Source organism: Chrysochloris asiatica, unplaced genomic scaffold (genome assembly GCF_000296735.1).
Source record: "Chrysochloris asiatica unplaced genomic scaffold, ChrAsi1.0 scaffold00040, whole genome shotgun sequence".
NCBI lineage: Eukaryota > Metazoa > Chordata > Mammalia > Afrosoricida > Chrysochloridae > Chrysochloris > Chrysochloris asiatica.
Window position 1 is genome coordinate 19,136,136 of NW_006408558.1, and position 23,913 is coordinate 19,160,048.

Genomic DNA, 23,913 nt, shown 5'->3' on the forward strand with positions numbered 1-23,913 from the left:
CCACTAACCATATGCATGCAATTCACCCATCAAATTTTTCTTAAAAATAAAGCTTGTACAAGTAGAAAAAAAAACCAACAATAAATCTGAGGAAATGTGTTGTAGCTAGTAGGTGCTATCAAGTTGGTTCCGACTCACAGTGACACTGTACAGGGTTTTTGAGGCTGTAAATTCTTATGGGAGCAGAAAGCTTCATCTTTCTTCCACAGAGCAGCTGGTAGATTTGAACTGCTGACTTGCGGTTAGCAGTCCAATGCTCAACCTATAGCACCATTAGATGTTTACGTAAGGCCAGAGTACACACCAGAGGCACAATTCTCACACTCAACCTGAAATACCTAATTTTTAACACTACTTTTTTGTTTTTGTTGTTATTTTTCTCAAAACTGAGTTCTAGTGCAATTCTCCTCCATACATATGGGGCACCCTGAGTTGAAATCGAATGTACGGATGACAAGATGAGAAGAGCCGTATTAGTTGTTAGGGCTTCTATGGGGTCAACATAGAAAAAAGGTCACTTGTGTCCTAAAAGTTCTGTGGACTCATTATAGTTCAAAAATGAGTCTTGATCCCCTCAGCAGAACACATTAAAATGGCAGGAGAGAATGCTTATTGAATCATCACTACATTGCTTGAAGACGACTAGAACTACAAGTTATGAACTTTAGGGTTGTCATTAAAAGCCAACAACTCTTTTCAAAGATTTGTTGTTGTTGTGAACTGCCATCGAGTCAGTTCCAACCCGTAGCAACCCTGTATAGGGTTTCTGAGGATCAACTGGTGAGCTTAAATGGTGAAGATTTAAAAAAAAAAAAGAGTGCTATTTCTATAAAGATCAAGAAAAGTCAGTCGCCTGGCCTTCAACCCCCCTTCTCTGCATGTGGTACAGAACCCCATTTTCACAAGACTGCACGCTACAACATTCCAATACAACCCAGGGGTAGATCCACAGTCATACTTACATCTCTTAAACAGATCCATTTCAGAAAGTGTGTGTTTCACTGAAGTTACATGAGCCAAGTGCTTTAGTCCTATGCTACACACTAAAGAAAAAAGTAACACTGAGAAGACTTCAAATTCACTGATGACTTGAAAAACTAGAAAGGCCAATGTCGTTGTTGTTAAGTATCACTGAGTCAGTTCCTACTCACAGTGACCCTGTATAGGATTTCAAAGGAGCAGCTGGTGAGTTTGAACCTCCAAGCTTGCAGTCTAGCGCATTACTCTGCAGTGCTACACCAGAACCACTACTGGAAAGGCTAGAAGACCATTTTCTCCCCAACAGGGTGTTCTTTTCCATCCTGCAGAGAGAGCAGCAGGCTCCAAGGAGCACAAGTATTCCACAAGGGGCTGAGAGGCACCGGGGGCAGCTGGGAAATAACGTCGGAGCAGGACAGCTGGCAATCAATCTCAAGAGTTGTTCAGTCGACCAAACTGCATGTACCCTACACGTGAACCCAACAAGCGTGTTGAAACCTCTCATACCAAGCTAGCATATTCATTATCCACGGGATCCAAATGCCTGACTGTTTCTTGGGCTAATAATTTACCATGAATACTTTTCAGAGACCAAGAGATCTAGGGGCAAACGACAAATCAGCCACAATCCATGATTGCATTTGTCCCCCTCTGCCACACAGCTGCTTCTTGCCTTTGCACTGTAACAAGCTGGAGAAGGCAGCTGTCCAACTATCTCCAAGCACACACAGTGATAGATGTCAAGGAAGGACAGGCAGGCCTGCACTACTACCACTGGACTCGTAGGAAGGACACAGTGATCTCATGTTTGAAAGAGATGGATTAGGACCCTTCTGCAAGGCCTGTATAAACAGAAGCCTGCTTAGAACGGAGAGAGGCGCACTATCATGTCACATCATTAAACCCCCACTTGAGTTTGGATTTAGGGCTGTGGCCAAAGCCACCTGAACTAAGGTGACTCCTGATTTCCCTAAAGAAAGGACAGGGAAAAAAGACACTGTAAGTCAGTAAAATGACAGGAAGAGAGAAGGAGACTTGTGGAAGACCATCTAGCATTAGCTAATGAACTTCCCGATGTACTGATACCCAGAGAGTAGCACTACCACAAGGTGTAGATACTTCTGGAACGTCACTGAATGGTGCAACATACACACACATTTACCTATAAATACACCCTGAGAAACTTGCACAGAAGCACCAGAAGTCCTAGATAGAACTACAAGCAGTTTTGGTAGTGTGTTATTCAGATTAACCAACAAGGAACCACCCCACTGTTCACTGAGAGAATTATGGGATAGTCATACAATGGAACACTACACATCAGTGAAAATATTTAAACAGAGCAGCTGCTCCTTGGAAACCCTATACAGGGTCACTATGGGTCAGAATCGACTCGACGGCACTCAACAACAACAACCCATACAGGAGTCCTGGTGTGGTGCTGTGGGTTAATACAATGGACTGCAAAGTTGGTCTGAACTGCAAGGTCGGCGGTTCAAGCTCACCAGCTGCTCTTTGGAAACCTTATACAGGATTGCTTTGGGTTGGAACCGACTCAACAGTACTTAACAACAAACAGTAACAACCCATACAGTAAGGAGCTCTGGTAGTATAATGGTTACGAGCTGTGCTGCTAATCTCACTGTCAGCAGTTCGAAACTACCAGTGGTTCCGCAGGAGAATGAAGAGGCTTTCTGCTCCCATAAAGATTTATAGTCTTGGAAACCCTATACAGGGTCGCTTTAAGTCAGAACCAACTCCACAGCACACAAGCACTACTATCACCATCCATACATCAAGTCCTGGGTGTGGCAATACAGGATAAGCACTCGACTAGAATGTCGGTTTGAATCACAAGGTCTGCAGTTCAAATCCACTAGCCACTCCTCAGAAACCCTATACAGGGTGACTATGAGTCGAATCAATTCAACAGCACTTAACAACAACAACCAGTACAATGAAGTCCTGGTGTGATGCTGCAAGTTACACAATGAACTGCCAACCATAAGGTCGGTGGTTCATACCCACCAACTGCTCAGCACAAACCCTATACTATACAAGGTTGCTATGAGTTGAAATCGACTCAACAGCACTTAATCATCACCACCCATACAATAACCCTGGTGTGGTATTGTAGGATAAGCACCACACTGCTAGCTGTAAGGTCAGCAGTGCAAACCTACTAAGCATTCTCTGAAACCCTCTACAGGGTGGCTGTGAGTCAGAACTGACTCAATGGCATACAACAACACCCATACAATATTGATGATGCTCACAAACTTAGGTGAGTTAAAAACAACAACAACAAAAAAAACGTCACGGAGACATACAGTGTGAAGCATTTAACGTCAACTTCAAAACAAAAGTGTTTTTTAGGGGTTCCCAGCACTGTAGGATACAGCACTAGACCACAAGGTTAGTTTGTACCACAAGGTTCAAACCCACCAGCCGCTCCTTGGGAATCCTATACAGGGTCACTGTGAGTCAGAACTGACTCAACAGCACTTAACAACACAGGTAGTATAACTTGAATTTGAAAGGGGGAGGGAGGTGTGAGAAATGATAAACACACAATTCAGAACAGTGATTACCTTTGTGGAAGGAGGGATGTTGTCAGGAAGGGGCACCCTGAGGCCTTGGACAGAAGTGGTACTGCTTTATTTCTTAAGCTGAGTCAAGCAGAGATGTAGTTAGCATTCTTTATGCCTTATCTATGTAATATTGGGGGGGGGGTGTATATGTGTATGTGTCATATTTCCACACACTAATGCAAAATAAAAGTGGAAAAAGAAAAATCCATAGAGTTGCAGAACCAGACCAAGCTCTCCAGCTGTACCTTGCACATCCAGCTGCCGAGGGCTAACAGAGCAGCTAAGGAGGCAGCCCGAGACTGAGACAACAGGATCAACTCAGTTCAGAGGTGACAGAAATAATACCTCCCGGCATTCCTCTGGGCTTCGTGGGGAAAACCAGCTCCACACACCGTCTATTCAAAGGGAGTCAACTATAAGACGTGCTGGTGTCCCCAGAGAGCTGGAAAACATGGCATTATCAATACAAAACCAGAAAATAGTCCCAATGTTTTGCCAATTGGAAGGAAAGTCCCCAGATGATTGCAAAAGACAGAGGAATGGATTGATTTCAAGAACAAGGCAGTCGTTTTAGGAAATGGAGCCTATGTGACCAGCTACTGAGAGAAAAGAAAAGATGAAAATCATGCACTTGATGCCACACTACGCGGTCCCCAAACCCGAGAGCTGAGAGGCCGGGTCAGACGGGTGTGGCTGGAAGTACACACGAGCATGTGTACAAAAGATGAACTGGAAGTCCCCAGGGTTACTATATGTATGGGCTTCGCTGGCAGAAGGTGACACACAGCCGAGGTTGACACATGCTGCTGCGGCGATTGGGAAAGACAACTATCAGATGAGATCTCCAGCACATCGCTGTCACATCTCTACAGCCCCCGGCGCCGGCAAGGCGGGGACAGTCTTCTGTCCCTCCCGCCGGGAAACTGACCGGCAGGAAGGCCGGACTCAGCCCAACCCCACGAGGGCAGGAAGGCCTGGCGGGGACGGGGGGGTAGCGGCCCACACTGGGGTCCCCAGAAGGCTGGATTTGCGGGGAGGAGAGTCTGGGGTTGCCCCCTTCGGGAGGGGGCGGGGAGGACCAGGAGGGGGCCTGTCACGGACCCACCCGCCGCTCACCTGGGCACGCAGCTGGCTGAGCTCCGGTCCACCTCCCAGGTGGCGTATAGGTTCATCTGCACTGGAGCGGGGGTGCGACCTGGCCCCGGGCCGCCGGGAGGCGCGGAGCCCGAGGCCACGGCGACGGCCATGGAGGTGGAGGTGGACGAGGACGAGGAGGAGGCAGCTGCTGCTGAGGTGGACGAGGACGACGTGGTGGCCTGGGCCAGTTTGGGGGGCGTCGGCTGCTGCGGCGGCGGCTGCTGCGGCGTCGGTGGCTGCTGTGGAGCCAGAGCGACCCCAGAGCCCCGCTGGCCGCCGCCGCCGCCCCCAGCACCTCCAGGACCACCGCCCGTCCCACCACGCTCGGCCATGGCCCAGATGGGTTGAGGGGAGTAGGGGTGACGGGATCAGATGCCGCCAAATGGACTCAATTCTCTTCCGCCGCGGTGGCTGGGGCTGCGACTCTTCTTCTCAGCCTGCCCGCCCGAGCGCGCGAGCGAGCCGCGGCGAGAAGCTGCACGCACGCGCGGGGCCTCGCGCTCGCCCGCCACTGCCTGTTGCGGCTCGCGCCGCCGAGACACTGGGTGGGCGTGTCCTGGAGGGGGCGGGGCGCCCGGGGTGCCAGCCCCACCCAGTACCAAGGGGCGGGGCTCGCAGCCCCTGCTGCCTTAGGTATGGGCAGCTCCTGAGAGGGTCTGCCGCAGGGCGCGCAGTCGCCCAAGCAGGCCTCTCACTCTCGCAGCAGGCGGTGGTCCCTGGCGCAACCCGGCCCAACCTTCCTTTCAGTGGTAGCAGACGGGTCAACGGAAACCCCGCTTTTCCGGGGCGCGGCCCCGGCAGGGAGACGGCTACTACGGATGTACACTGCGGGCCTTCAGGACTAAGGAACGCGTAACAGAGTCAGAACACGGAGTCCAAAAGTCCTACTCCCTGGTGCCAGCCCATCCGGCCTGAGCCCAGTAAAGGGAGCACTGGGGACGACGGGCTCAGGACCCCACAGACCTCTCTCACTTCTAGACTGGGGCAGTCTATAAGGCCCTAAACTCCAATTGGCCCTTCACAGTGAACCTTCACAGCCTAGCCCAAGTGGAGCCAGCCTGTTCTCGCCCTAAAGCCTTCCTCTCCCAAAACTACTACAGCTGGTTTCTTGCTTCCCTCAAATTACCCCCATCCCCACGCTCAATTTCCTACACTGCGAATGTTTTACTTGCTTCATCTTTTATTAAAATCCGCCATCTCTTCCAGTCTAACTCAACTAACACGTTTTCCGAGGCTTGAAGACTCCCCACCCCCGGAGACCCCACTCCATCAGCACCTCAGGGGTGCACTCATACCACCAATGGGGCAAGAGCAGTCTTTGACTTCTCTGCTGTGTTCAGCAAACCCAGCAAGGCCTAGTCTAGGCTGTCACTAGACCTCTGAACCAGGGCTCAGTTGTTAAGCACTGTAGAGTCAGTTCCCTCATAGCGACGCTGCACAGGGTTTCTGAGGCTGTAAATCTTTACGGGAGCGTTAATGTGTCATCTTTCTCCCGCGAAACGGCTGGTAGTTTTGAACTGCTAACCTTGAGGTTGGCAGCCCGACTCGTAACCACTACGCTAACAGGCGTCTAGAACCTGAAAAAAGCAAGACTCCCCCACCCGCAATTTATAACCATCAGTGTTGTTGGAAACCACCCGCAAGTTCACATGGACTTAGGACAATCTGGATCTTGAGCTATGATCACTTAACACAAAGGGCTGGCCTCTTCATCTGGCCAAAGGGCTAGCAGAAAGCCTGGCCTGGCCTGCTTCCCAAGCCCACTGCACTTCCTAGCCCAGCCCGGGTGCTAAGCTGGCTATTTTTACTCCCAGAGGACAAAGGAGTAAGGTCAGCCCAGACCTAGAGGTGCTTCCTCTGGAACCTTCAGACAGTATGGCTGTGGGCTCCTCACTGGCCCCAAATACATGCCTCCGGTCAGTGGTTATAGAAAGAGGCTATTTTCATCTTTTTGCAGAAGGGGACTAAAGGAGATGAGGGAGAGGTAGGAGTGTGTTACATATTCATCTCTTTCCTTGGGAAACAGCTTTATTTACAAAACAGGTCTAAAATAAGAACATGAAATGACAAGCCCTTGGAAAGTGCGGGAGAGCCGGGTCTTGGGGACCCATGTAAAGCCCAGGCATCCAGGCTGAGGGCCTGAAGGCGAGTTGGGTATGTGCAGGGGGCCTAAAATTTGAACTCTTTGTATTTCTTGCTGCCCCCACGGCTGTCCTGGGGCTGTGCTTTTCGTTTCTTTTGCTATAGGAGAAAAAGAGAAGTAGGTTACAATGGGTTAAACAATTACATTAAAAAAGAATGTACAGATGGATGGTGGTTGTTGCTAAGTGCCGTCGAGTCGATTCCAGCTCAGAGCAACCCTGTATAGGGTTTCTGAGGAGCAGCTGGTAGGTTTGAACTGCTGACCTTATGGTTGGCAGTCCAGTGCTTACCCTACAGTGCCACACTAGCAGTTCTGGTTATCTATGGAAAGGTGCTTCAACAGCAGTCTCTTCCCACCTCCCTTTCAGATTTGGATGATGAGGTTTTTCCTCCCCCCACCCCCACAGGAACTGGAAAGGTTTCAGCACCAAAGCTCCAGCAGAAGGCACAGAGCCCACCCTCATTCGCACCACTAGAGGGCGCCGCTCTGCTGAAAAAAGGCGGCCTGGTCCCTGGCTCTCACCCAGCCCAGTTCCTGGGGCTTGAGCTCCCTCCTACCTTCTGTTTGGCAGCATGTTCAGCCACCATGTCACTGAAGTCTTCTTTTTCCACTTGTGCCTGCTGCTCACGCACATGCTCCTCATACTTCTGGGTCATGGCCATGGGATCCAGCTCCAACTCTTCAGGTGCCAGGGCCACTTCCACACCTTGCAGCTCAGGGGCTGGGCCCTTGCGGCTCATAACCTAGGAGAGAGTCCGGGGCTGTGTTATCTCCAATGCAAGGCTAAGCAGCCCAAGTTCCTGCCCTCCATCCCAGGCCTCCAGGCATATCCTCCATGAGCTCACTGTGGACATGTCATAGATGTGGGTTGATCCCATCATGGCTCCCCCAACGGTGGCCGTTCTCTTCTCTGGCAGCACAGTGAATAGCTGAGGTGTCTCACTTCTGCAAAGGACAATGAAGTCAAGCCCAAAAGGAAAGGCCTCCGGTAGGGGCAGCAAGAGAGACCCAGGCAGTACACCCATGCCCCTAGAGAGCTTCTGAGCTATCCAGGGGCAAAAATGATACCGGAACAGTCTCTGCAGTTCACGGAGACCCGAGAGAGGAAAGCACCCAGTCAGGAGAACACAGGGGTGTGAGCTCCAGAGGCCATGGCATAGAATGGGCCCCCTGAACCAAGTTTAGGGGAGCAGAGACCCAGAATTCCACATGTGAAGAAGGGCCAAAGGTCTGAAAGGCTAAAATTTTCCAAGAGAATTTTGGTACAGGGAACGTGGCCAGAAAACACAGGCCGTAGCAGTTCCTGCTCCCCAGCTGCATCTGGAGTTGTAAATCACACCTCCAGGCCTTCCAAAGGCATAAGAACCAGTGTGTCACCTATTTCCAGCATCAGATTTCAAATACAAGAGATAATCTACCGCTGTCACCCCAGACTATGTCTTCTTCCCACCTTGCCTCCTGACAGACCAAGGAGACAATCTCGCCTTCAAAGCAGGGAAAGGATCACCTTAAACGAACACCTTAAAACATCATCCAGAACTCATCACTCCTTTGCTGAGTCTTTTAAGGCTTCTGACCTATATCTGGATACAATCCAAAATCCTTACCATGACCTAAAAGCTTCTTCAAAATCTAGCCCCTGCTCAACCCCATTCTAGCCACAGCACCCCTCTGAAAATTGAGACTTCTGTTTCCAGACAAGAAGGAATAGAAGGGATCAGATTTACGCTCCTGCCTGAAACAGCCAAACAAAGAGCAAAAAAATACAATGCAGTGCCTTTCACATAAGATAGTGACCCAAAATGGGTCTAGATGAGCAACCAGCAAGGTGAACCTTTTCATTGCTGCAGCTCCCTTTGAGGGTAGCTGGCCAGAGAACTCCATGGGTTGAGAAGATGAAGCTGAAAAGACCAAGGCATCTAGAGTTCACAGGTCAGAGTAACAAAGATGAGAATGCAACACAGAGAAATGCAGAGGCTTACAGAAGGTCATCCTCAAGTATTAAGGTGAGTACTAATCAGCAGATAACGCCTGAGGAAACTCCCAAGGCCAGAGAAAGAATCACCCAAGAGAAATCGCAGGAAGAGTGCTTGGTACTCAGGACTGCGAGTGGAACCTATTCCCACAAGCCTGCCTGAGAATTTCTCATAATTCACAGGGTACTGGGGAAGACTGAACACGACTTCAGTCCTGCCTAATGATCCTTCCCACTAAAACAGCTGGAAAGATCAAACTGTTTCCAAGTACCTTAAATGTGTCCCTAAACAAAGTGACAAACTTACAGACATCAATACCATCCATTTCACAATGCCTGGAATCTCATCAAAACTTGTGAATGACCAGGCATGCAAAGCAGCAGAAAAAGACAAAAGACAGCCCATGATGAGAACAAACAATGGAAACTGACCCAGAACTGACAAAGATGTTAGAATTAGCAAAGACAATTAGCATAACTATTTTACTAGGTTCAAAAGTTACATAGTTACATAAGATGTTTTAAGGATCCAGATCAAACTTGTAGGAATATAAACTATTGGATAGAATTAATACCAGGTGTGAAATTGACAAAGCTAACAATAGAAATTTTCTAAAATGAAATACAGAGAGAAAATTAACATTGAAAAATTGTAATGGGATTTAAAAGGCCTAATACATGTGCAGTTGAAATTCCCAAAGGAGAAAGATCAGGAACAAAAAAGACATTTTGAAAAATTACCGGCTAAAATTTTTCCTAAATTTCCAAGACGTTCAATAAATTCCAGACATGTGAAACATGAAGAAAACTACATTAAGGCATCTCACAATCAAACTGCAAAACCAGTAAGGCAAAGAAAACCTTAAAAATAGCCAGAGAATGTCTTAAAAATAGAGGAACAAAGACATAAATTACAGTAGACTTTTTGTCTGAAACAAGGCAAGCAAGAAGGCAATGAAACAACATCTTGAACGTCCTGAAAGAAAAACAGTCAGCCTAGAATCCTAAAGTCAGCAGAAATCTTTGAAAACTGAAAGCCAAAAAAAAAAAAAAAAAATCGCAGAAGACAAACGCTAAAAGGATTCATGACCAGCAGACAAACACAGCAAGAAATTTTAAAGAAAATTCTTGAAGGAAGATGATACCGATGAAAACCTGACTGTATGAAGAAAGAAACAGAGAACATTGGAAATGGTAACTACATGGGCTAATATATAATCTACAATTCTCATTCGTTCATCCTCGCCAAAAGATCACTGAGAGTTGAAACAAAAGTCCTAATCATGCAGTGTAGGACTGATAATATATATATTTAAAGTACAGCATGAAAACAGTACAATGGTCGGGAGGTGAGTAATGGAAATTGGTGTTGTAAGATTCATGTCCTATCAGAAAGTGGTATATCACTTGAAGGTGAACTGTTATAAAGATGCAAACTACCCTAAACTTCCACCACTAAAGTAACAAAATGTAGATACTCGGCTCTCTGCTTGTCAAGAACAAAATGGTGAACAGGTAACAAAACGCCCAGAGAAGAAACAAGGCTACAAAGCTGACAGCCTGCATATGTCACCATCTCAACTACCCTGAGACCAGAGGAAATAGATGGTGGCCAGCCAGCACCACTGATTGGTCTAACCAGAGGCACAACAGAAGATCCCAGTTAGAATGGGAGAAAAATGCAAAACTAAACGCAAATTTGTAGAAAAGACAAGACTAATTAGACCCTCCCGAGACCAGAGGAGCCCCTGAAACTACTGCCTTGAGATAGATGCTCGTTCAACCCGGAACCAAAACCATCTCCTGAGATTGCCTTTTATGTGAGAAGTAGAGTGACAGACAAAATGGAGATTACCTGTTAGACTGGTAATCATTTTTAAAACCTGTTTTTCTTTGAGTCCAAAGGGTCAACACTTAATTCAAAGCAAAAAACGAGAAGATAAGGGAACCAGAGCACAGGATTGGAACAAGCAGAATGCAAGTGAAGAGAATGCTGACACAACATGGAAATCGTAATTAATGTCATCCTCAATCCGTGTGGAAACTTTCACCAGGAACACAACAAAATATTCAAAAGAATATTATAGCACTTCTCCCACCCTGAAAAAAATAACAAAACGACTTAAGAGTGAATAGGCCAACAAAGGTCATGAAATGAAATCATAAAAAACATTCAATTCCTCCAAAAAATATTTTAAATAAGAGGGAACAAAAAAAGACAACAGAAAACATTTTCTAATGTTAATGTTAAATTCACTAAGAGACGAAGAATGAACAGTCCTGAACGTGTATGTCCTTACTAACAGAGGCTGAAGCTATGTAACTATGCAGAGCCACGGTCTGCCACTTGCCCGCACTTAACTGCTCCTTTGGTCCCCTGGCCATCACGGGGCTGACTCCTTCCCATCATTCAGGTCTCTGCTCAAAAAGACCTCCTCAGAGAGGTCCCATGGCCAGATTCCCTTGATGTATCATACTTAACACAACTGAGATTATTTCTCCTTTGGCTACTCAGCTACCTCGTCTGCATTTTTCACTGCTGATTCCTTACTACCAAGAGCAGAGCTCAGCACAGAGTTGGTATTCCATAGTTGTCAAAAAGGAAAAAAAAAAAAAAAAAAAATTGAAAGGAACAAAAATCAACCAGCCAATCCCGAGTTCAAAGAAAAGCAAAAGTCCTACCCTCTTGGCTCCACCCAGTTCTCTCACCCATCCATGGCCTCCTCAATCTTCTTCTTCCTAAGTTCAATGAGTTCAGGAGTCTCCATTCCAGCTGGCACCGACGAGAACCCTCCAGGAGTGATGAGGCCACTGGGAAGAGAGGAACAGCTCTTGAGTAAAAAGAAAGCTCCCAGAAGGAAACACATCCCTTTGGGGACAGGTTCTGTTTTCCCACCTGTCTGCAGGGGTGATAAAGCCTGTCTCATCTGGCTTGTCTTCATCACTCTCCTCCTCTTCCTCTTCTTCTGAAGACTCTTCATCAGATGGTTCCAGCTCCCCCCAAGGGGTCCGATCAATCTCTTCTTCCTCAGTCTTGGTCTGAATGAGATCATTCATTCAGTCAACAAATGATTACTGAGCAGTTGTGATACACCAGGCACAGGCACGTAATAGTTCAGTTTGCAATAAAAGGATTCAACAGTAAACAAGCTGGCAAGAAGAAATCTCTATTCAGAGAGAGCTTAGATTCGATCCTAGTGAGGAGCCTGTATCACATATCAGGAAAATGTAAGCCCTTTTGTAGACTTTGAAGCTTCAGAACACCCAGCTCCCTAGTATTGAAGCTACAAACCAACTACTTCTACTCTTTATGACCAAGCTCATCAGAGCAAGGCCCATACCTGAAATTCAGCAGCATTGGTTCCAAATACGTCCCCGTAGAGTGGTTTCCCAGTCTCATCCACTGGGGGTTTGCCCCAGCCACCAGCATGGTACCCAAATGAACAACTCTGCAAGAGAGGGGATCCGAGTTAGTACCACTCCTAAGCATCAAAAGAAACATGGATTCAAACGGTCAACAACGACTCTCTGACTCTAAAGCCAAGATGAGAAGGGGAAGGGAAACTAAGAGTACTAGAAACAGAGCAACCAGAGGGCAATTAAGGAGAATAGTGACACGTCATAAAAAACGTAACAGCAGGTACTGAACAATTTGCATAGAAATGCTCAAATGGGAACCTAATTTTCTATATGAGCACTCACTAAAAACACAACAAAATATTAACCGAAAAGAGAAACAAACTGGAAGTCCTAGAGGAAATTCACCCTGTAGAATCCAAAACTACCACTCAGGAAGTGGGACTTCTGATCGCAGAGTAGACCTAAACGTAACACAGCATTCAGAGCAAAGCAATCAGCAACAGAATCTGGCGACAATCGATGGAGAGCCAGGAGCCGAACATACGGCAACAACTTCCTCTTTCTTGACAGAGTTCATTCTCAAAAACGGAAGCACATTCTGTAAATACTCCAACTTCTCACCGACTCTAACTTTGGAAAGCTGGCTCTTCTACCATTAAATTCTCTTAAGGGACATCCATTTTTAATCAAAGTTTAATGATGCCTTTTCTATTTAAGTGCTTTGTTGTCTGCTAAATTCAAGAACATCTAAACATTTTTATTGAGAAATAAAAATTAATTTGATACCAACCCTGAAATAAAAATGTTTATCATTATATGTTCATTTGTGTGTGTGGGGGGGTGGTGAATATACACCTTCAAAAAGGTTGTAGAAAAATGCGATAAAAGACATTGGAATTTTTTTAAGTTTTTGAAGCTTCCTTGGTTAAGTCCCATATTTTTGCAAATAACACACGTTCTACATTTTTCTAATCACACAATGTCATTTTCATAAGTAGTCTATGCCAATGATTTTTACATATGGCAGACTTCAATTAAACTTTAAAAAGACCCAAAGCAACAAAAAAGTCAATGTCATCCAGTTGATTCTGACTCAGGACAAGTAAAACGACCCAAAGGGTTTCTATAAATCTTTACAGAAACAGACCGCCACAGCTTCCTCTCAAACCAGCTGGTGGATTTTAACAGCTGACCTACTGGTTAGTAGCTCAGTACTTTTATCACTGTCACCAAAGCCCCTTAAACGTCTGCTATTGTTATTAAGTGTCGCAGAGCCAGTTCCGACTCACAGTGACTCCACATAGGGTTTTAGAAGCGCGACTGGTGAGTTTGAATCTTGCAGTTAGCAGTTCAGTGCTTATCCCCCAGAGCCACACCAGGACTCTAACTGACACAGAAGACATAATTAAAGTATGAAAAAAGCAGATCCTACATAACCTCCCAATCGGGCCAAGAAACATCATGATAAGTTATCAAGGATTTTCATTTTGCTTGGATCCAAAAGCAATGCTCATGAAAGCAACAGTCAAGAAAATCAGACAGCATACTGCACTGGTCAAATGTGCACACAAGAACGCTTAAAAGTGTTCAAGAGCAAAGACGTCACTTGGAGAACTAAGGTGAGCCTGACCCAAGCCACGGTATTTTCAACTGACTCACATGAATAAGGAAGACTTAAGGAGAATTGATGTATTTGAATTAGGGGGTTAGCGATTAATATTTAATATACATACAGGGTCGCTATGGGTCGGAACCGACTCAACAGCACTTCACAACAACAACATATATACTATGGACTGCCAGAAGAATGAACAATTCTGTCTTGGAAGACGTACAGCCAAAATGCTCCTTTTGGATGGCCAGACTTCATCTTACATACTTTGGACATGTATCAGGAGGGACCAGAACCCAGAAAATGACATCATGCTTGGTAAAGTACAGGGTCAGTGGAAAAGAGGAAGGTCCTCAATGAGCTGGATTGGGCTGCACTAGGCTCAGACCAAACAACAATCGGAAGGACGGTGCAGGACCGGGCAGCACTTCATTCTGTTGAGCATTAAGGTCATATGAGTTGGAATCAACTGAATGCCACCTAACAATCTAACCTCATAGTTTCACTTAAGACAATCTGACAGGATTTTCACATTCAACTACTGAGTGGATATGATGTAATTGTCAACTTAATAAATTAACAGAAATAAATGCGGTTTTATATATTGCTGATTTTCTAGTTAGCACAGAACTACCAAACTTAATCCATGACTTCTTGACCATGTACATATACCTTTATTATAGAACCAGGATCAAAATTAACATTCTCGGACTAATTCTAGACACACAAGCAGGAAGCCAAAGAAAATTAACACAAAAATATGATCTACTTAGAGGGTGGGAGAATGGGTGAATAAGTCCAAAATCCCCTCCTGGGAATGTCAGGAGGCATGCACAGCATATGCGTGGGCACAGTGAATGCGTGGGTGCAGTGTATGCGTGGGCGCGGTGTATGCATGGTACACTCTGCAAGCACAGTTTTACTTAAGTTACTCATTTCCTTGTATGTGTGGGCACATTATTTGTGCACGTTAGCATAAGTTTCACCATGAAACTTGTTTTTTTTCTGAGTGATTTGTTTTCATTCTCGTTGTCTGTTAATTTTGACTGACTAGTTGATAAGGAACATGTCAGTTTCTAAACACAAAAGAAAACTCTTGATACTATTTTTGTTAAGAGCAACAGGTGAAGTGAGAGAGGAAAAACCACCACCAAAACCCTCCTCAGATAAAAAGCAGAGGCAGTTAGGAAAGCCAGCGAGGACAGGAGAGTGCTCACCTCAGGGATGGGCGAGTTCAGGCCTGGGATTTTCAGGTTAGGGTACGAGGGGGGTGGTCCGTATCGCTGCATGGCAATGAGCCACGGGGGAGGGACCTTGTGGGCATTCTGCAGAGAAAAGAACAGGATGTCACCTGCCCAGCCCCATCCCTGTCTGTGTCCCCTTCCGCCCCAAACCCCTCACTTTTGCTCCTTCCCCAGGCGAAGCTAGCACTCACTGGTCCTACTGGCATCCCCAGGGAGATTCTCAGCTCATCAGACAGATCTCCTGGCTTCTTCTCCTTCAGCCGTGTCTCAAACTCCTTCCCCTGAGAAAAAAACAGAGCAGGCTACATTGTGGACCCCAGACATACTAGGAGCTCAGTGGCGAGAGGACACGGACACAAAGATGAACAGTTCTGCCCACAGCAGATAGAAAATCCCACTGAAGTCTGCCCGGCTCCCACTCCAATTGCCATCGCCTCTTTTCCCAACAGGAAAGCGGGGAGAAGGCACAGCTCCCAGCACTGTCACGAACCCACTGAGAAAACACAGCCTAGGAGCTGCTTTCCTGCTTGTGAAATGAGAACGTTTGGCAGGATAATCTTTAAGATTCTTTCCCCTTGAGAATTCCATGGTAATTCCACGAGGATACTACAAGGATTAGGAAAAAACAAGCCCATGTCTCCTATCCCCAACATTAATCTCCAACATGAAACGTTTCCTACAAGTATCTATAACTCAATCCCTCTGTCCCTAAACTACCTCCAGTGACATCAATGATCACTTCAGACCTGCTCTGCATCTCTCCTCCACCTCATTTTAAAACCTCAAACTCCACCCCATCGGAGCAGAATTACAAACAATTTTAAGTCACAAGCTCTCTGACCAAGAGTTACAGGCCCAGCCCTGCCTCCCGCCAGCCCGAACCTCGTAGTACAGGTCCCCGTGAATGGTCAACTTCGGCTTAGTCTGCCACTTGAAAAAGGCATCATGCAGTTTCTGGTAGTCAATGTCGATCTTCCCCATTTTAGGGCGAACCTTTTCTCGCATCTTGGACTTCATGGTCTTCTGCTCTTCCTGTGGAAAGAAGCAGAAAGCCAATCAGCAAGTTCAACTCTGAGAGTCTTCCAAAGAGATCAAGGGAAACGTCATCTTCCTTCCAAACTCACCAAACTCCTCTCAGCTCAAATGGCACTATGTAATATATGTTGCTCAAAATAAGACTTATTATATGAAGTCAACCTCAGTTACATGTCAAAAATGCTTTCTGGTCAAGACTGTTAGCATGAGCTGCTTCTGGAGACAACTGGGTGGCCACAGTATAACTGGGAGGCGACATGTTCACACTTAGGTACCCTCTGAAGTGATGCGCCACATGCCCTGTATTACCTATTCAAAATACTTTATTACAAAACGTTAACGGTCTACACCACCACCACCACATTTCAACCCACAAAGTGGCTCCCATTACACCAGCAGCTGTCGGGCCCATGTGTGTCAGGGTAGGACTGGGCTCTATAGGGCTTTAAATGTTGGGTTTTTTGGAAGTAGATCACCAGGCCTTTCCTCTAAAGCATTTCTGGGTGGACTCACACTTCCAACCTTTTGGTTAGTGGTCAAGTGCATGAACTGTGTGCACTACCCAGAGACAGGGTGACATTAGGGGCAGAAAAACACACGCAACAGAGAGCAGCCTGTAAGGAGAGGCAGCCCAGGTGCAGAGCTAAGGAAGCTGGCATGAGAGGTAAAGACCAAGAAGAGCACAGCGTTGCTCAGAGCAGCAGGCTTGGTGAGAGGCAGGAGAGCAAGCCCACAACACAGAGACACTGCTGTCCTGTTGCTGCCATTCCGGCCATCCGTCACAGGTAGTGTGGACTTCAAGTGGCACAAAGGAAAACTTAACAACTGGCAGGAAGTCTCATTTTGGAGGCTGCTGCTAGCAAGGCCCGGGCCTCCTGGGGCGGCTCTGAGCCGCATCAGCCTCACCTTCTCCTGCAGGGCCTCCCGCATCTCCTGGATGCCCGTGCGCTTGATAAAGTCCGGTAGCTCAAAAGGCGGCTTCTCGATACCTCGTTTGCCCTGCAGGTACTTGCGCTTAAAACACCAGTGGCGCGGCACTGGCACGGAGTTCCGCGTGGCCTTGAGATGAACCAAGAGCTTGGGGTCCTGTGCAGTCACATCATGCATCTCCACAACATCGGGCCGGGCCACCAGCTAGAAAACACAGCCATGGGCCTCTAGAACCCCAACCTCTTGTGTCTAAAGCGTCCTCACAGAACCCACACCCAAGTCACCCATGCCTCCCCTCCAATGCCTTCCACCCCACCCCACCGAGCAGGGCTCTGCATGAAGGGCTTGAAGGAGCTCCTCTGGAGGCCCCGCAGCCTCCAGCCAGGCTCTCCAGGGCCCTGCCGGGTCAGCCCCATCTCACCTGCTTGAGCTCTGCCACCGTGAAGCGGTTCATTCGGCGCAGCTTCTTCTTGGACAGCTTGGGGGCTTCTGGCTTCTTTTCCTGGGAAGTGAGCAAAACTCGCTTTTGAGCAGGACTCACGTGTGAATCAAACCAGGGGAAGCCCTGCCCCTAACTGGAGCCGCCAAAAGGAATCTCCCCTGCAAGGTGTCACAGGGGTCACTGGGTGGGTGTGGCCTTACCTGCTCGTCATCGCTGCTGTCATCGTCACTGTCCTTGTGCTCCTCTTCAAAGCCCTTCTTCTTGGGGGCTGTGGAATTCTCCAGTTTGTCGAGTTTCTCTGGCTCTTTCTCTTTCTCCTTCTTCACATCATCGGTGAGCTGAGGAGGAGGCCGACAACGTGAAATCCCAGCTCTCAGTGACCCGCTGCGTTAATAAATGTCCTCCTTAACCTCTCTAGCCCTGTTCCTGCCCCCTCACCCTGGTCAACCTGCTCCTTCAAGCTGCACTGTTCCACATACCTTAAAAGCCTCAAAAATCCTCTTGAAGAAGATGAAGTTGGGTTCATAAATTTCCGGTTCTTCAGTCACATACTCAATTTCGACATCAGCAGCTGGGGAGTCAGAGCCACGCGACCGGGCTGCATCTTTCTCTCTGTCCCCAGAGCTTTCTGACAATACCCCCTGCACCCGCTGGGGCTTTTTCTTCTTCTTTCTGTTCCGACGCTTCCGGTTTTTCTGTAAAGACAAGGAGAAACCAACGGGGTCAGAGAAGTCAGGCAGCGGCCCATCCCCCAGCCCCAGACTGCTCCTCCCAAGTGCCAAGAGTCCCGCGTTCAGCCTTTTTATCTTGTGACAGGACTAAAAAAGAGACCTCGGAGTCAAACACCAAAGTCCCATCACTCTGAAGGTGTACCTCTGAGAAAATGACTTTCTCCTCTCAGACCCTTCACTTTCTTTGTTAAAACAGAGACAATCATAGTACTCAGCTCTCCACGTGTGGCAGTTAAGTGAAAAACTACCTGTAAGATGCTCTGGACCCATCAGCAATGACAATGTATTGGACAATTCCAATCGCGGCTACTTAAGTGGAGCAAGTCCCAGCCGTACCTCTTTTTTTGATATGGACACTGTGTCATCCTCAGTCTCGGAAGCTGACTGGCCCAGGGATGAGCGTGTGTCTGTCTCCATTTCCTCGTCCTCTGTGAGGGAGAGAGGGAGACAAGTGACTGGTCAGTGTCCCCTTCATGGGTCACTCACATACAGTAACCATGTCTCTAAGGCCCTCTTGAGGAAGAGCTGGAGACCCCAGGCCTGGTCTTCCCTCTTCAAGTCTGTCGTGGGAGAACACCCCAATGCACTCACCCTGCTGAGAGTTCATCTCTTCCTGGCGACTCTCCTTCAGTTGCAGGATCTTTTCCAAAGCTTGGGGGATCTTGGGGCCCACAGAGGGGTCATCCATCTGCCAGAGACAACCCAGTCAGAAGAGGTTGGCCACGTTACCCCTTCTTAACTTCCACCTCTTCTTGGTCTAGGAAGGCTGCTGGCCAGGTGGTGTAATTTGCAAATCGTTGGCAAGACCTCTGGGACTCAATGAGGCTCGGCATCCCCCAGAGGGAACCCCAGAACCCTCCCCAGTATACCTCTGCAGACCACACTGCCAGCCTTCCCTGGAATACGCTATACCTCAGCATGGCATCCTACCCTTCCCCCAAGGAGCAACATTCCCCCATCTTTGCTCAGAATCCACAAACAGCCCCACCCATCTAAATGCCCACTCTAAGCCTGGGGAAGAAGCCACCAGTCTCACCTCTCTGTTCTCATCTCCAGGGGGTGGGGGAGGACCACGAGGTCGAGGGACAGGGGCACCCATGGGTAAAACAGTGGGTGTGGGGCCCACTGGGGCAGCCACTGAAAAACACAAAGACGATCACTGTGAGGAAAAGCAACATGCTCATGAAAAACTTCCCATCCCAGCTAAGAGTCAGCGTTAATGATTACTCTTAAGGGGGGAGAGCAACAACAAAGGTGCCTGAGGGGACTGCTAGAGTCGTGGTCATGTTCTACTTCTTGAAAACTACTTGTACACTTAAACTACATGACATGTGACATAATCTTAAAGGAAGACTTTGAAAGATGTTTGAGTCCCTTTCCCTTCCATTCCCAGGGCTTTACCTCGAGGACCCAGAGGAGTGCGAACACCCATCTGGCTCATGTCTTGTGGGGACCGAGGGACCGGGGTGCCCATCTTGGCAATCTCCTGCTGCCGTTCCTGCTCCAGCAACACAGCTGCCTGCAGGGAGGAGTGGGGGTGAAGACACAGCTGAAACGCTGTCTGGCAGGGAGTCCCTGGCAACTGCTGGCTTTCCGCATGATAACAGGCCCAAGGAAAACAATCAGGAACCACTTGGGTTCTGACATCCCTTTCTGCCCCCACACTTTCAGGCTACTGATTAAAACAGAGAAACCTTCTCTCTTCTTACCAAGAAAACTCCCTGGAAAGAATACCAAGAAAAGCACCAGGACACTTCTAGTCCCTGGCATACTACTGAACCAAACACCACCTTGTATGTTTTCCACAACAATCTTCTTACCTAAAACACAACGCTACATTACTTAGAAGGAACCATACATTCTAACCCTTTACCTACCCCTCCTATGCTCTACAATCTGCACAAAAAGACAGGACTTCATAAATATTCCCTCATTTGGTGCTTTCAATGCTTTTTGAAAATACTTCCTCATATCCCACTGAGTAACAACTGACTGGACATAATGCACCTCTGCAGTCTAATATCTTACTCGTTATTGCAGAACAAATTCATCAGCATATAGCGTCTAAGAGAAAATGAGCCAAAACTCATTTCCAAGGTACCTAGAATGATGTGATGCAAAACTAGAAGCACTCAACATACCTTCTCTCTAACAAGCCACACAGTTGAGTTCTTAGGGGCTGAGAGCTCTTGTTATCTACACAAGGGGGGTGGGGGGGCTTCCAAAAATTCATGGAAAAAAGGAATAAATATAATGGAAGCTCACCCACGAACTTGTTTCCTTTAATAACCTAAGAACCAGTCATACAAAAACAGGGCAGCAATGCCAACCCCTTTTAAATTAAAAAAATTTTTTAATTAAAATTTAATTTAAAAAATTTTAAAAATGACTTGGAAGATGCTAGAACATAGTTGGGGATGGGGTAGCCTCCCAGGAAAAACAGTGCATCTTAGTTTGGGCAACTAGGCACTAAAAATGACAGCCAATGCACTGAACCAAGAGGTCAAAGGTTAGAGGAGGTGCATTACCCACTTCTGCTGCTCCAAGAGCTCATGTTCACTCAGTGAATGATCTTCCTGCTTAAAAAAGAAAACCAGTGCATACCAGCACCGACACCCCCAGGCCTGTCTAGCAGGAGTCTGCTTCCTGCGGTCCTCAGACAGCCCACGGCCTATGTTCTAGTCTTTGGTCCAGACCTTCCCAGAAGCCTCAGTCCCAAGATCAAGCTCTCTCGAGAGCTTCGCTCCCCTGCAAGGCCCTGACAAAGGCCAAGGCTGCCAGAAGCTTCTACCTGCCCTACCTGCTTGGCACGCTCCTCTTGCTGCATCAGCAATGCCGCCTGCTGCTGCGCCAGCTTCAGCCGTTCCTCCTCAGACAGCGCCACAGCTTCGCCCACACGGAGAGGAGGAGGGGGCCCCAAGTTTGGTGGATGGGGTCCACCTGCCATTGGAAAGCCAAGACCAAGGCCTGGTGGAGGGGGTGGGGGTGGCGGGGGAGGTTGCAGAGGAGGAAGTCCCATGGGTGGTGGCGGCATGGGAATCCCGGAGAGCTGTGGAGAAAATAGGAACGTAAACTAGGGAGCGTTTATCGGTTCATTCTGCAGATATTTGCTGAGATGCAAAGTCAAATAATACGTGGCTCTCTTCTTATCCCTCCTTATCACAGAAGAAACCTACTGGCGTAGCAATTAAGTAGCCTGCTGCTAATGGAGACTTTGGCAGTCCAAACCCACCAGGGACTCTACAGAAGACATGGTAATCTGCTCCCGTCCAGAACACCAGCCTAAAAAAAGCCTATTAATATGGCCGTCTACACGTCCTGATTAAGTCAGTTATTTTCATTGTTGTTAAATGCCACTGAGTCCGTTCTAATTGTGTAAGATTTCTGAAGAGTGGCTGGTGAGTTTGAAGCACCAACTGTGCAGTTAGCAGTCCAATGCTTATCCTACAGCTCCACACCAGAAACCAGAGTAAGTCTACACTGTCACATGGGATTGCTAAGTATCGGACTCAATCCAATGGCATCTAAAACAACTACCACCTTAAACCATAATTCTTGAATTCAAGAAGTGAATGACTCAGACGTTAATCAAGGGAAGAAAATGTTGGCTTTGGGCCTCAACCAATGAAAATCATCAACTTGCTCCCTAGAAAAACAAATTCTGCATACAATTTCAGGAGATTTGGGCACATCTCAGTGGACACCAGATTGGAGCCACTGCTGAATCAGAACCCCCAAAAAAAACCACTGTTGTCAAATTAATTCCTACATGTAGTGACCCTACAGGACAGAAAGCAATTTCCTAGGGTTTCTGAGGTGATAAATCTTCACAGCAGACTGTCGCATCCTCCTACCACAGAGTGGCTGTGAGGTTCAGGTAGCAGCCCAACCCTTAACCCACTGGAATGTGGACATGAGAGAGTTTCAATAAAATAGGAACCAATGGGCAAGGTCACTCAGCAAATTCCAGACTCACTAAACGCAGGGGCTGCTGTGGCGCTGTGGGTTAATGCACTACACTGCAAGGTTGGTTTGAACCGCAAGGTTGACAGTTCAAGTTCACCAGCCACTCACTCCTTGGAACAGACTCAACAGCACTTAACAACAATATATACATATACACACACATACAGTCTTTTCTTCAACTATGTGAAAATAACACCAACAATGCAAGGACAACAGGAAGCTGACCTCAAAATCTCACTAACTAGGGGAACTGTGGGGGCAAGAAAGAGGGAGGCGCAAGTCAGGCTCGCAGGTATCTGAAACTTGAACACCAGTAGAATTTGGAGGAGGAGATTAAGTAGCAGAACCAAGAGAGAAATGAAGAGTTCTTAATTCTGCCCTTGAGGTCTGCTAACTGCACCCGATATGATAACTGCATCCCCTGTACACTGATGAGAGAAGAGGGGCCTACCCCTAGGTAGTGTTCTTAAGCGCTGTCTGAATCATAGCAACCCTGTATAGGGCTTTTGAGGAGCAGCTGCTGAGCCTGAACCACCCACCATGCAGACCAGCGCATTAATCCGCAGCGCTATGCATACAAGGACTCCCCGCTGGTAGAAGAGACCTTAAAACATGGTACAACCTGCTCACCTGTGCTGACATGGGAGGAGGAGCCGCTTTGTCCCCATCATCCCTTCTCAGAACTGGTCGATTCAACACCATGCCAGTCTGCAAAAACAAAAAGGAATCTAAATCATTTCAACAGGTTCTGTTTCAGTAAACACGTTCCTTCCCATTCATTCAACGCAATTTACCCAGTGCCTATCAGCCAGAGCTCCGGATTAGGGGAGGGCTGACATATATAAAATGATGACAACTGCACAGGCAACGGCAAGAACAAGCAAAAGTGCAAGTCCCCGCTGTGCCCAAGAGCACAAAGAACGAAGACCAGTCCTGAGGTCGTGAAGGCCGAAAGCAAGCCTATTCTGATGTCCCTCCTCAAGCATTTACCTGGCGGGTGTAGGTCTGCAGCCGCTCCACCAGCTCCTCACGACTCCCTATGGGACAAAACACCGGGTCGGTAACTAAGGCTGGGCCGGAGCGCGTTGAGTCGGTAAGCCCGGCCAGATCAGGCCCCAAAGGCCCGCCTCCGCCCCCCGCCTCCGGGTCTCCGGGGCAACCAGGCTCCGCTGCTCCGCAGGCCCATGCAGCCCCCTCTTAACATTCCGCGCGCCTCACCCTGGATCGGAGCTCCGATCTCTGCCAACTTAGCCTGAAGTTCCTGGGCAGCCCAGGCGCCATAGTGCCCTGGAGGTGGCGGCGGCGGCAGCTGCAAGTCCCCTTTGGGAGGCTCGGGATGCTCGGCCGCCATCTTAGCCGCAGGAAGGCGCGCGACCAACCCGGATGCTCGGTCCAGCCTCCCGGCCCACTCCCGGAACTTCCGGCGACGACGCCACGTCCGCTCGCGGGTTGGAAGGCCGTTCGGCTGGAGTCCCGCCTCCTGCCGTCCTCCAGGAGACGTGATTCGTTAACAGACCCGCCCTTTCTCCTGAGGTCCTCAGATGGCCTGGTCACGAAGCCTGAGAGTTGTAGTACACAACTACATCTCACGGACGCAGCAAGAGGACAGTCCCGGTTACTGCTCGAGGAAGCCCTGGGATCGGGCGTTGCTGCGAGCAATGCTGTCCTTCCCCGAGGGACGCTTTCTGCGTCTCGACTCCCTGATGATGGCGCTCAAGTTCCCAGAGAATCCCAAGAGGCCCCTTCCCCCGGTGGCTGCACGTTGCAGG

At 48.0% G+C, this 23,913-nt stretch overlaps 2 protein-coding genes across 2 annotated transcripts in view; both read right to left on the reverse strand.

Moving 5' to 3' along the window:
- The window catches only part of PACS1 (phosphofurin acidic cluster sorting protein 1), a 232,045-nt gene extending 226,985 nt beyond the window's left edge, over positions 1 to 5,060 (reverse strand). Inside the window, exon 1 of the mRNA XM_006860900.1 lies at positions 4,686 to 5,060. Coding sequence (XP_006860962.1) covers positions 4,686 to 5,038 — 353 coding nt within the window. The 5' untranslated portion in view covers positions 5,039 to 5,060. The remainder of the gene's footprint in view (positions 1 to 4,685) is intronic.
- Positions 5,061 to 6,708: 1,648 nt separating this feature from the next.
- On the reverse strand, positions 6,709 to 23,529 carry SF3B2 (splicing factor 3b, subunit 2, 145kDa). The gene is made up of 22 exons (XM_006860901.1): positions 23,363 to 23,529; positions 23,135 to 23,181; positions 22,775 to 22,852; positions 20,979 to 21,227; positions 20,707 to 20,757; positions 19,580 to 19,697; positions 19,215 to 19,315; positions 18,770 to 18,866; positions 18,515 to 18,606; positions 17,927 to 18,142; positions 17,648 to 17,785; positions 17,427 to 17,507; positions 16,982 to 17,209; positions 15,923 to 16,072; positions 15,232 to 15,321; positions 15,014 to 15,121; positions 12,166 to 12,273; positions 11,721 to 11,863; positions 11,534 to 11,635; positions 7,695 to 7,794; positions 7,407 to 7,592; positions 6,709 to 6,947 (listed from the first exon to the last, which is right to left on the reverse strand). The coding sequence occupies exons 1-22, from the start codon at positions 23,493 to 23,495 to the stop codon at positions 6,876 to 6,878; spliced, it is 2,688 nt and encodes an 895-aa protein (XP_006860963.1). The 5' UTR covers positions 23,496 to 23,529; the 3' UTR covers positions 6,709 to 6,875.
- Between the last annotated feature and the right edge of the window lie 384 nt (positions 23,530 to 23,913).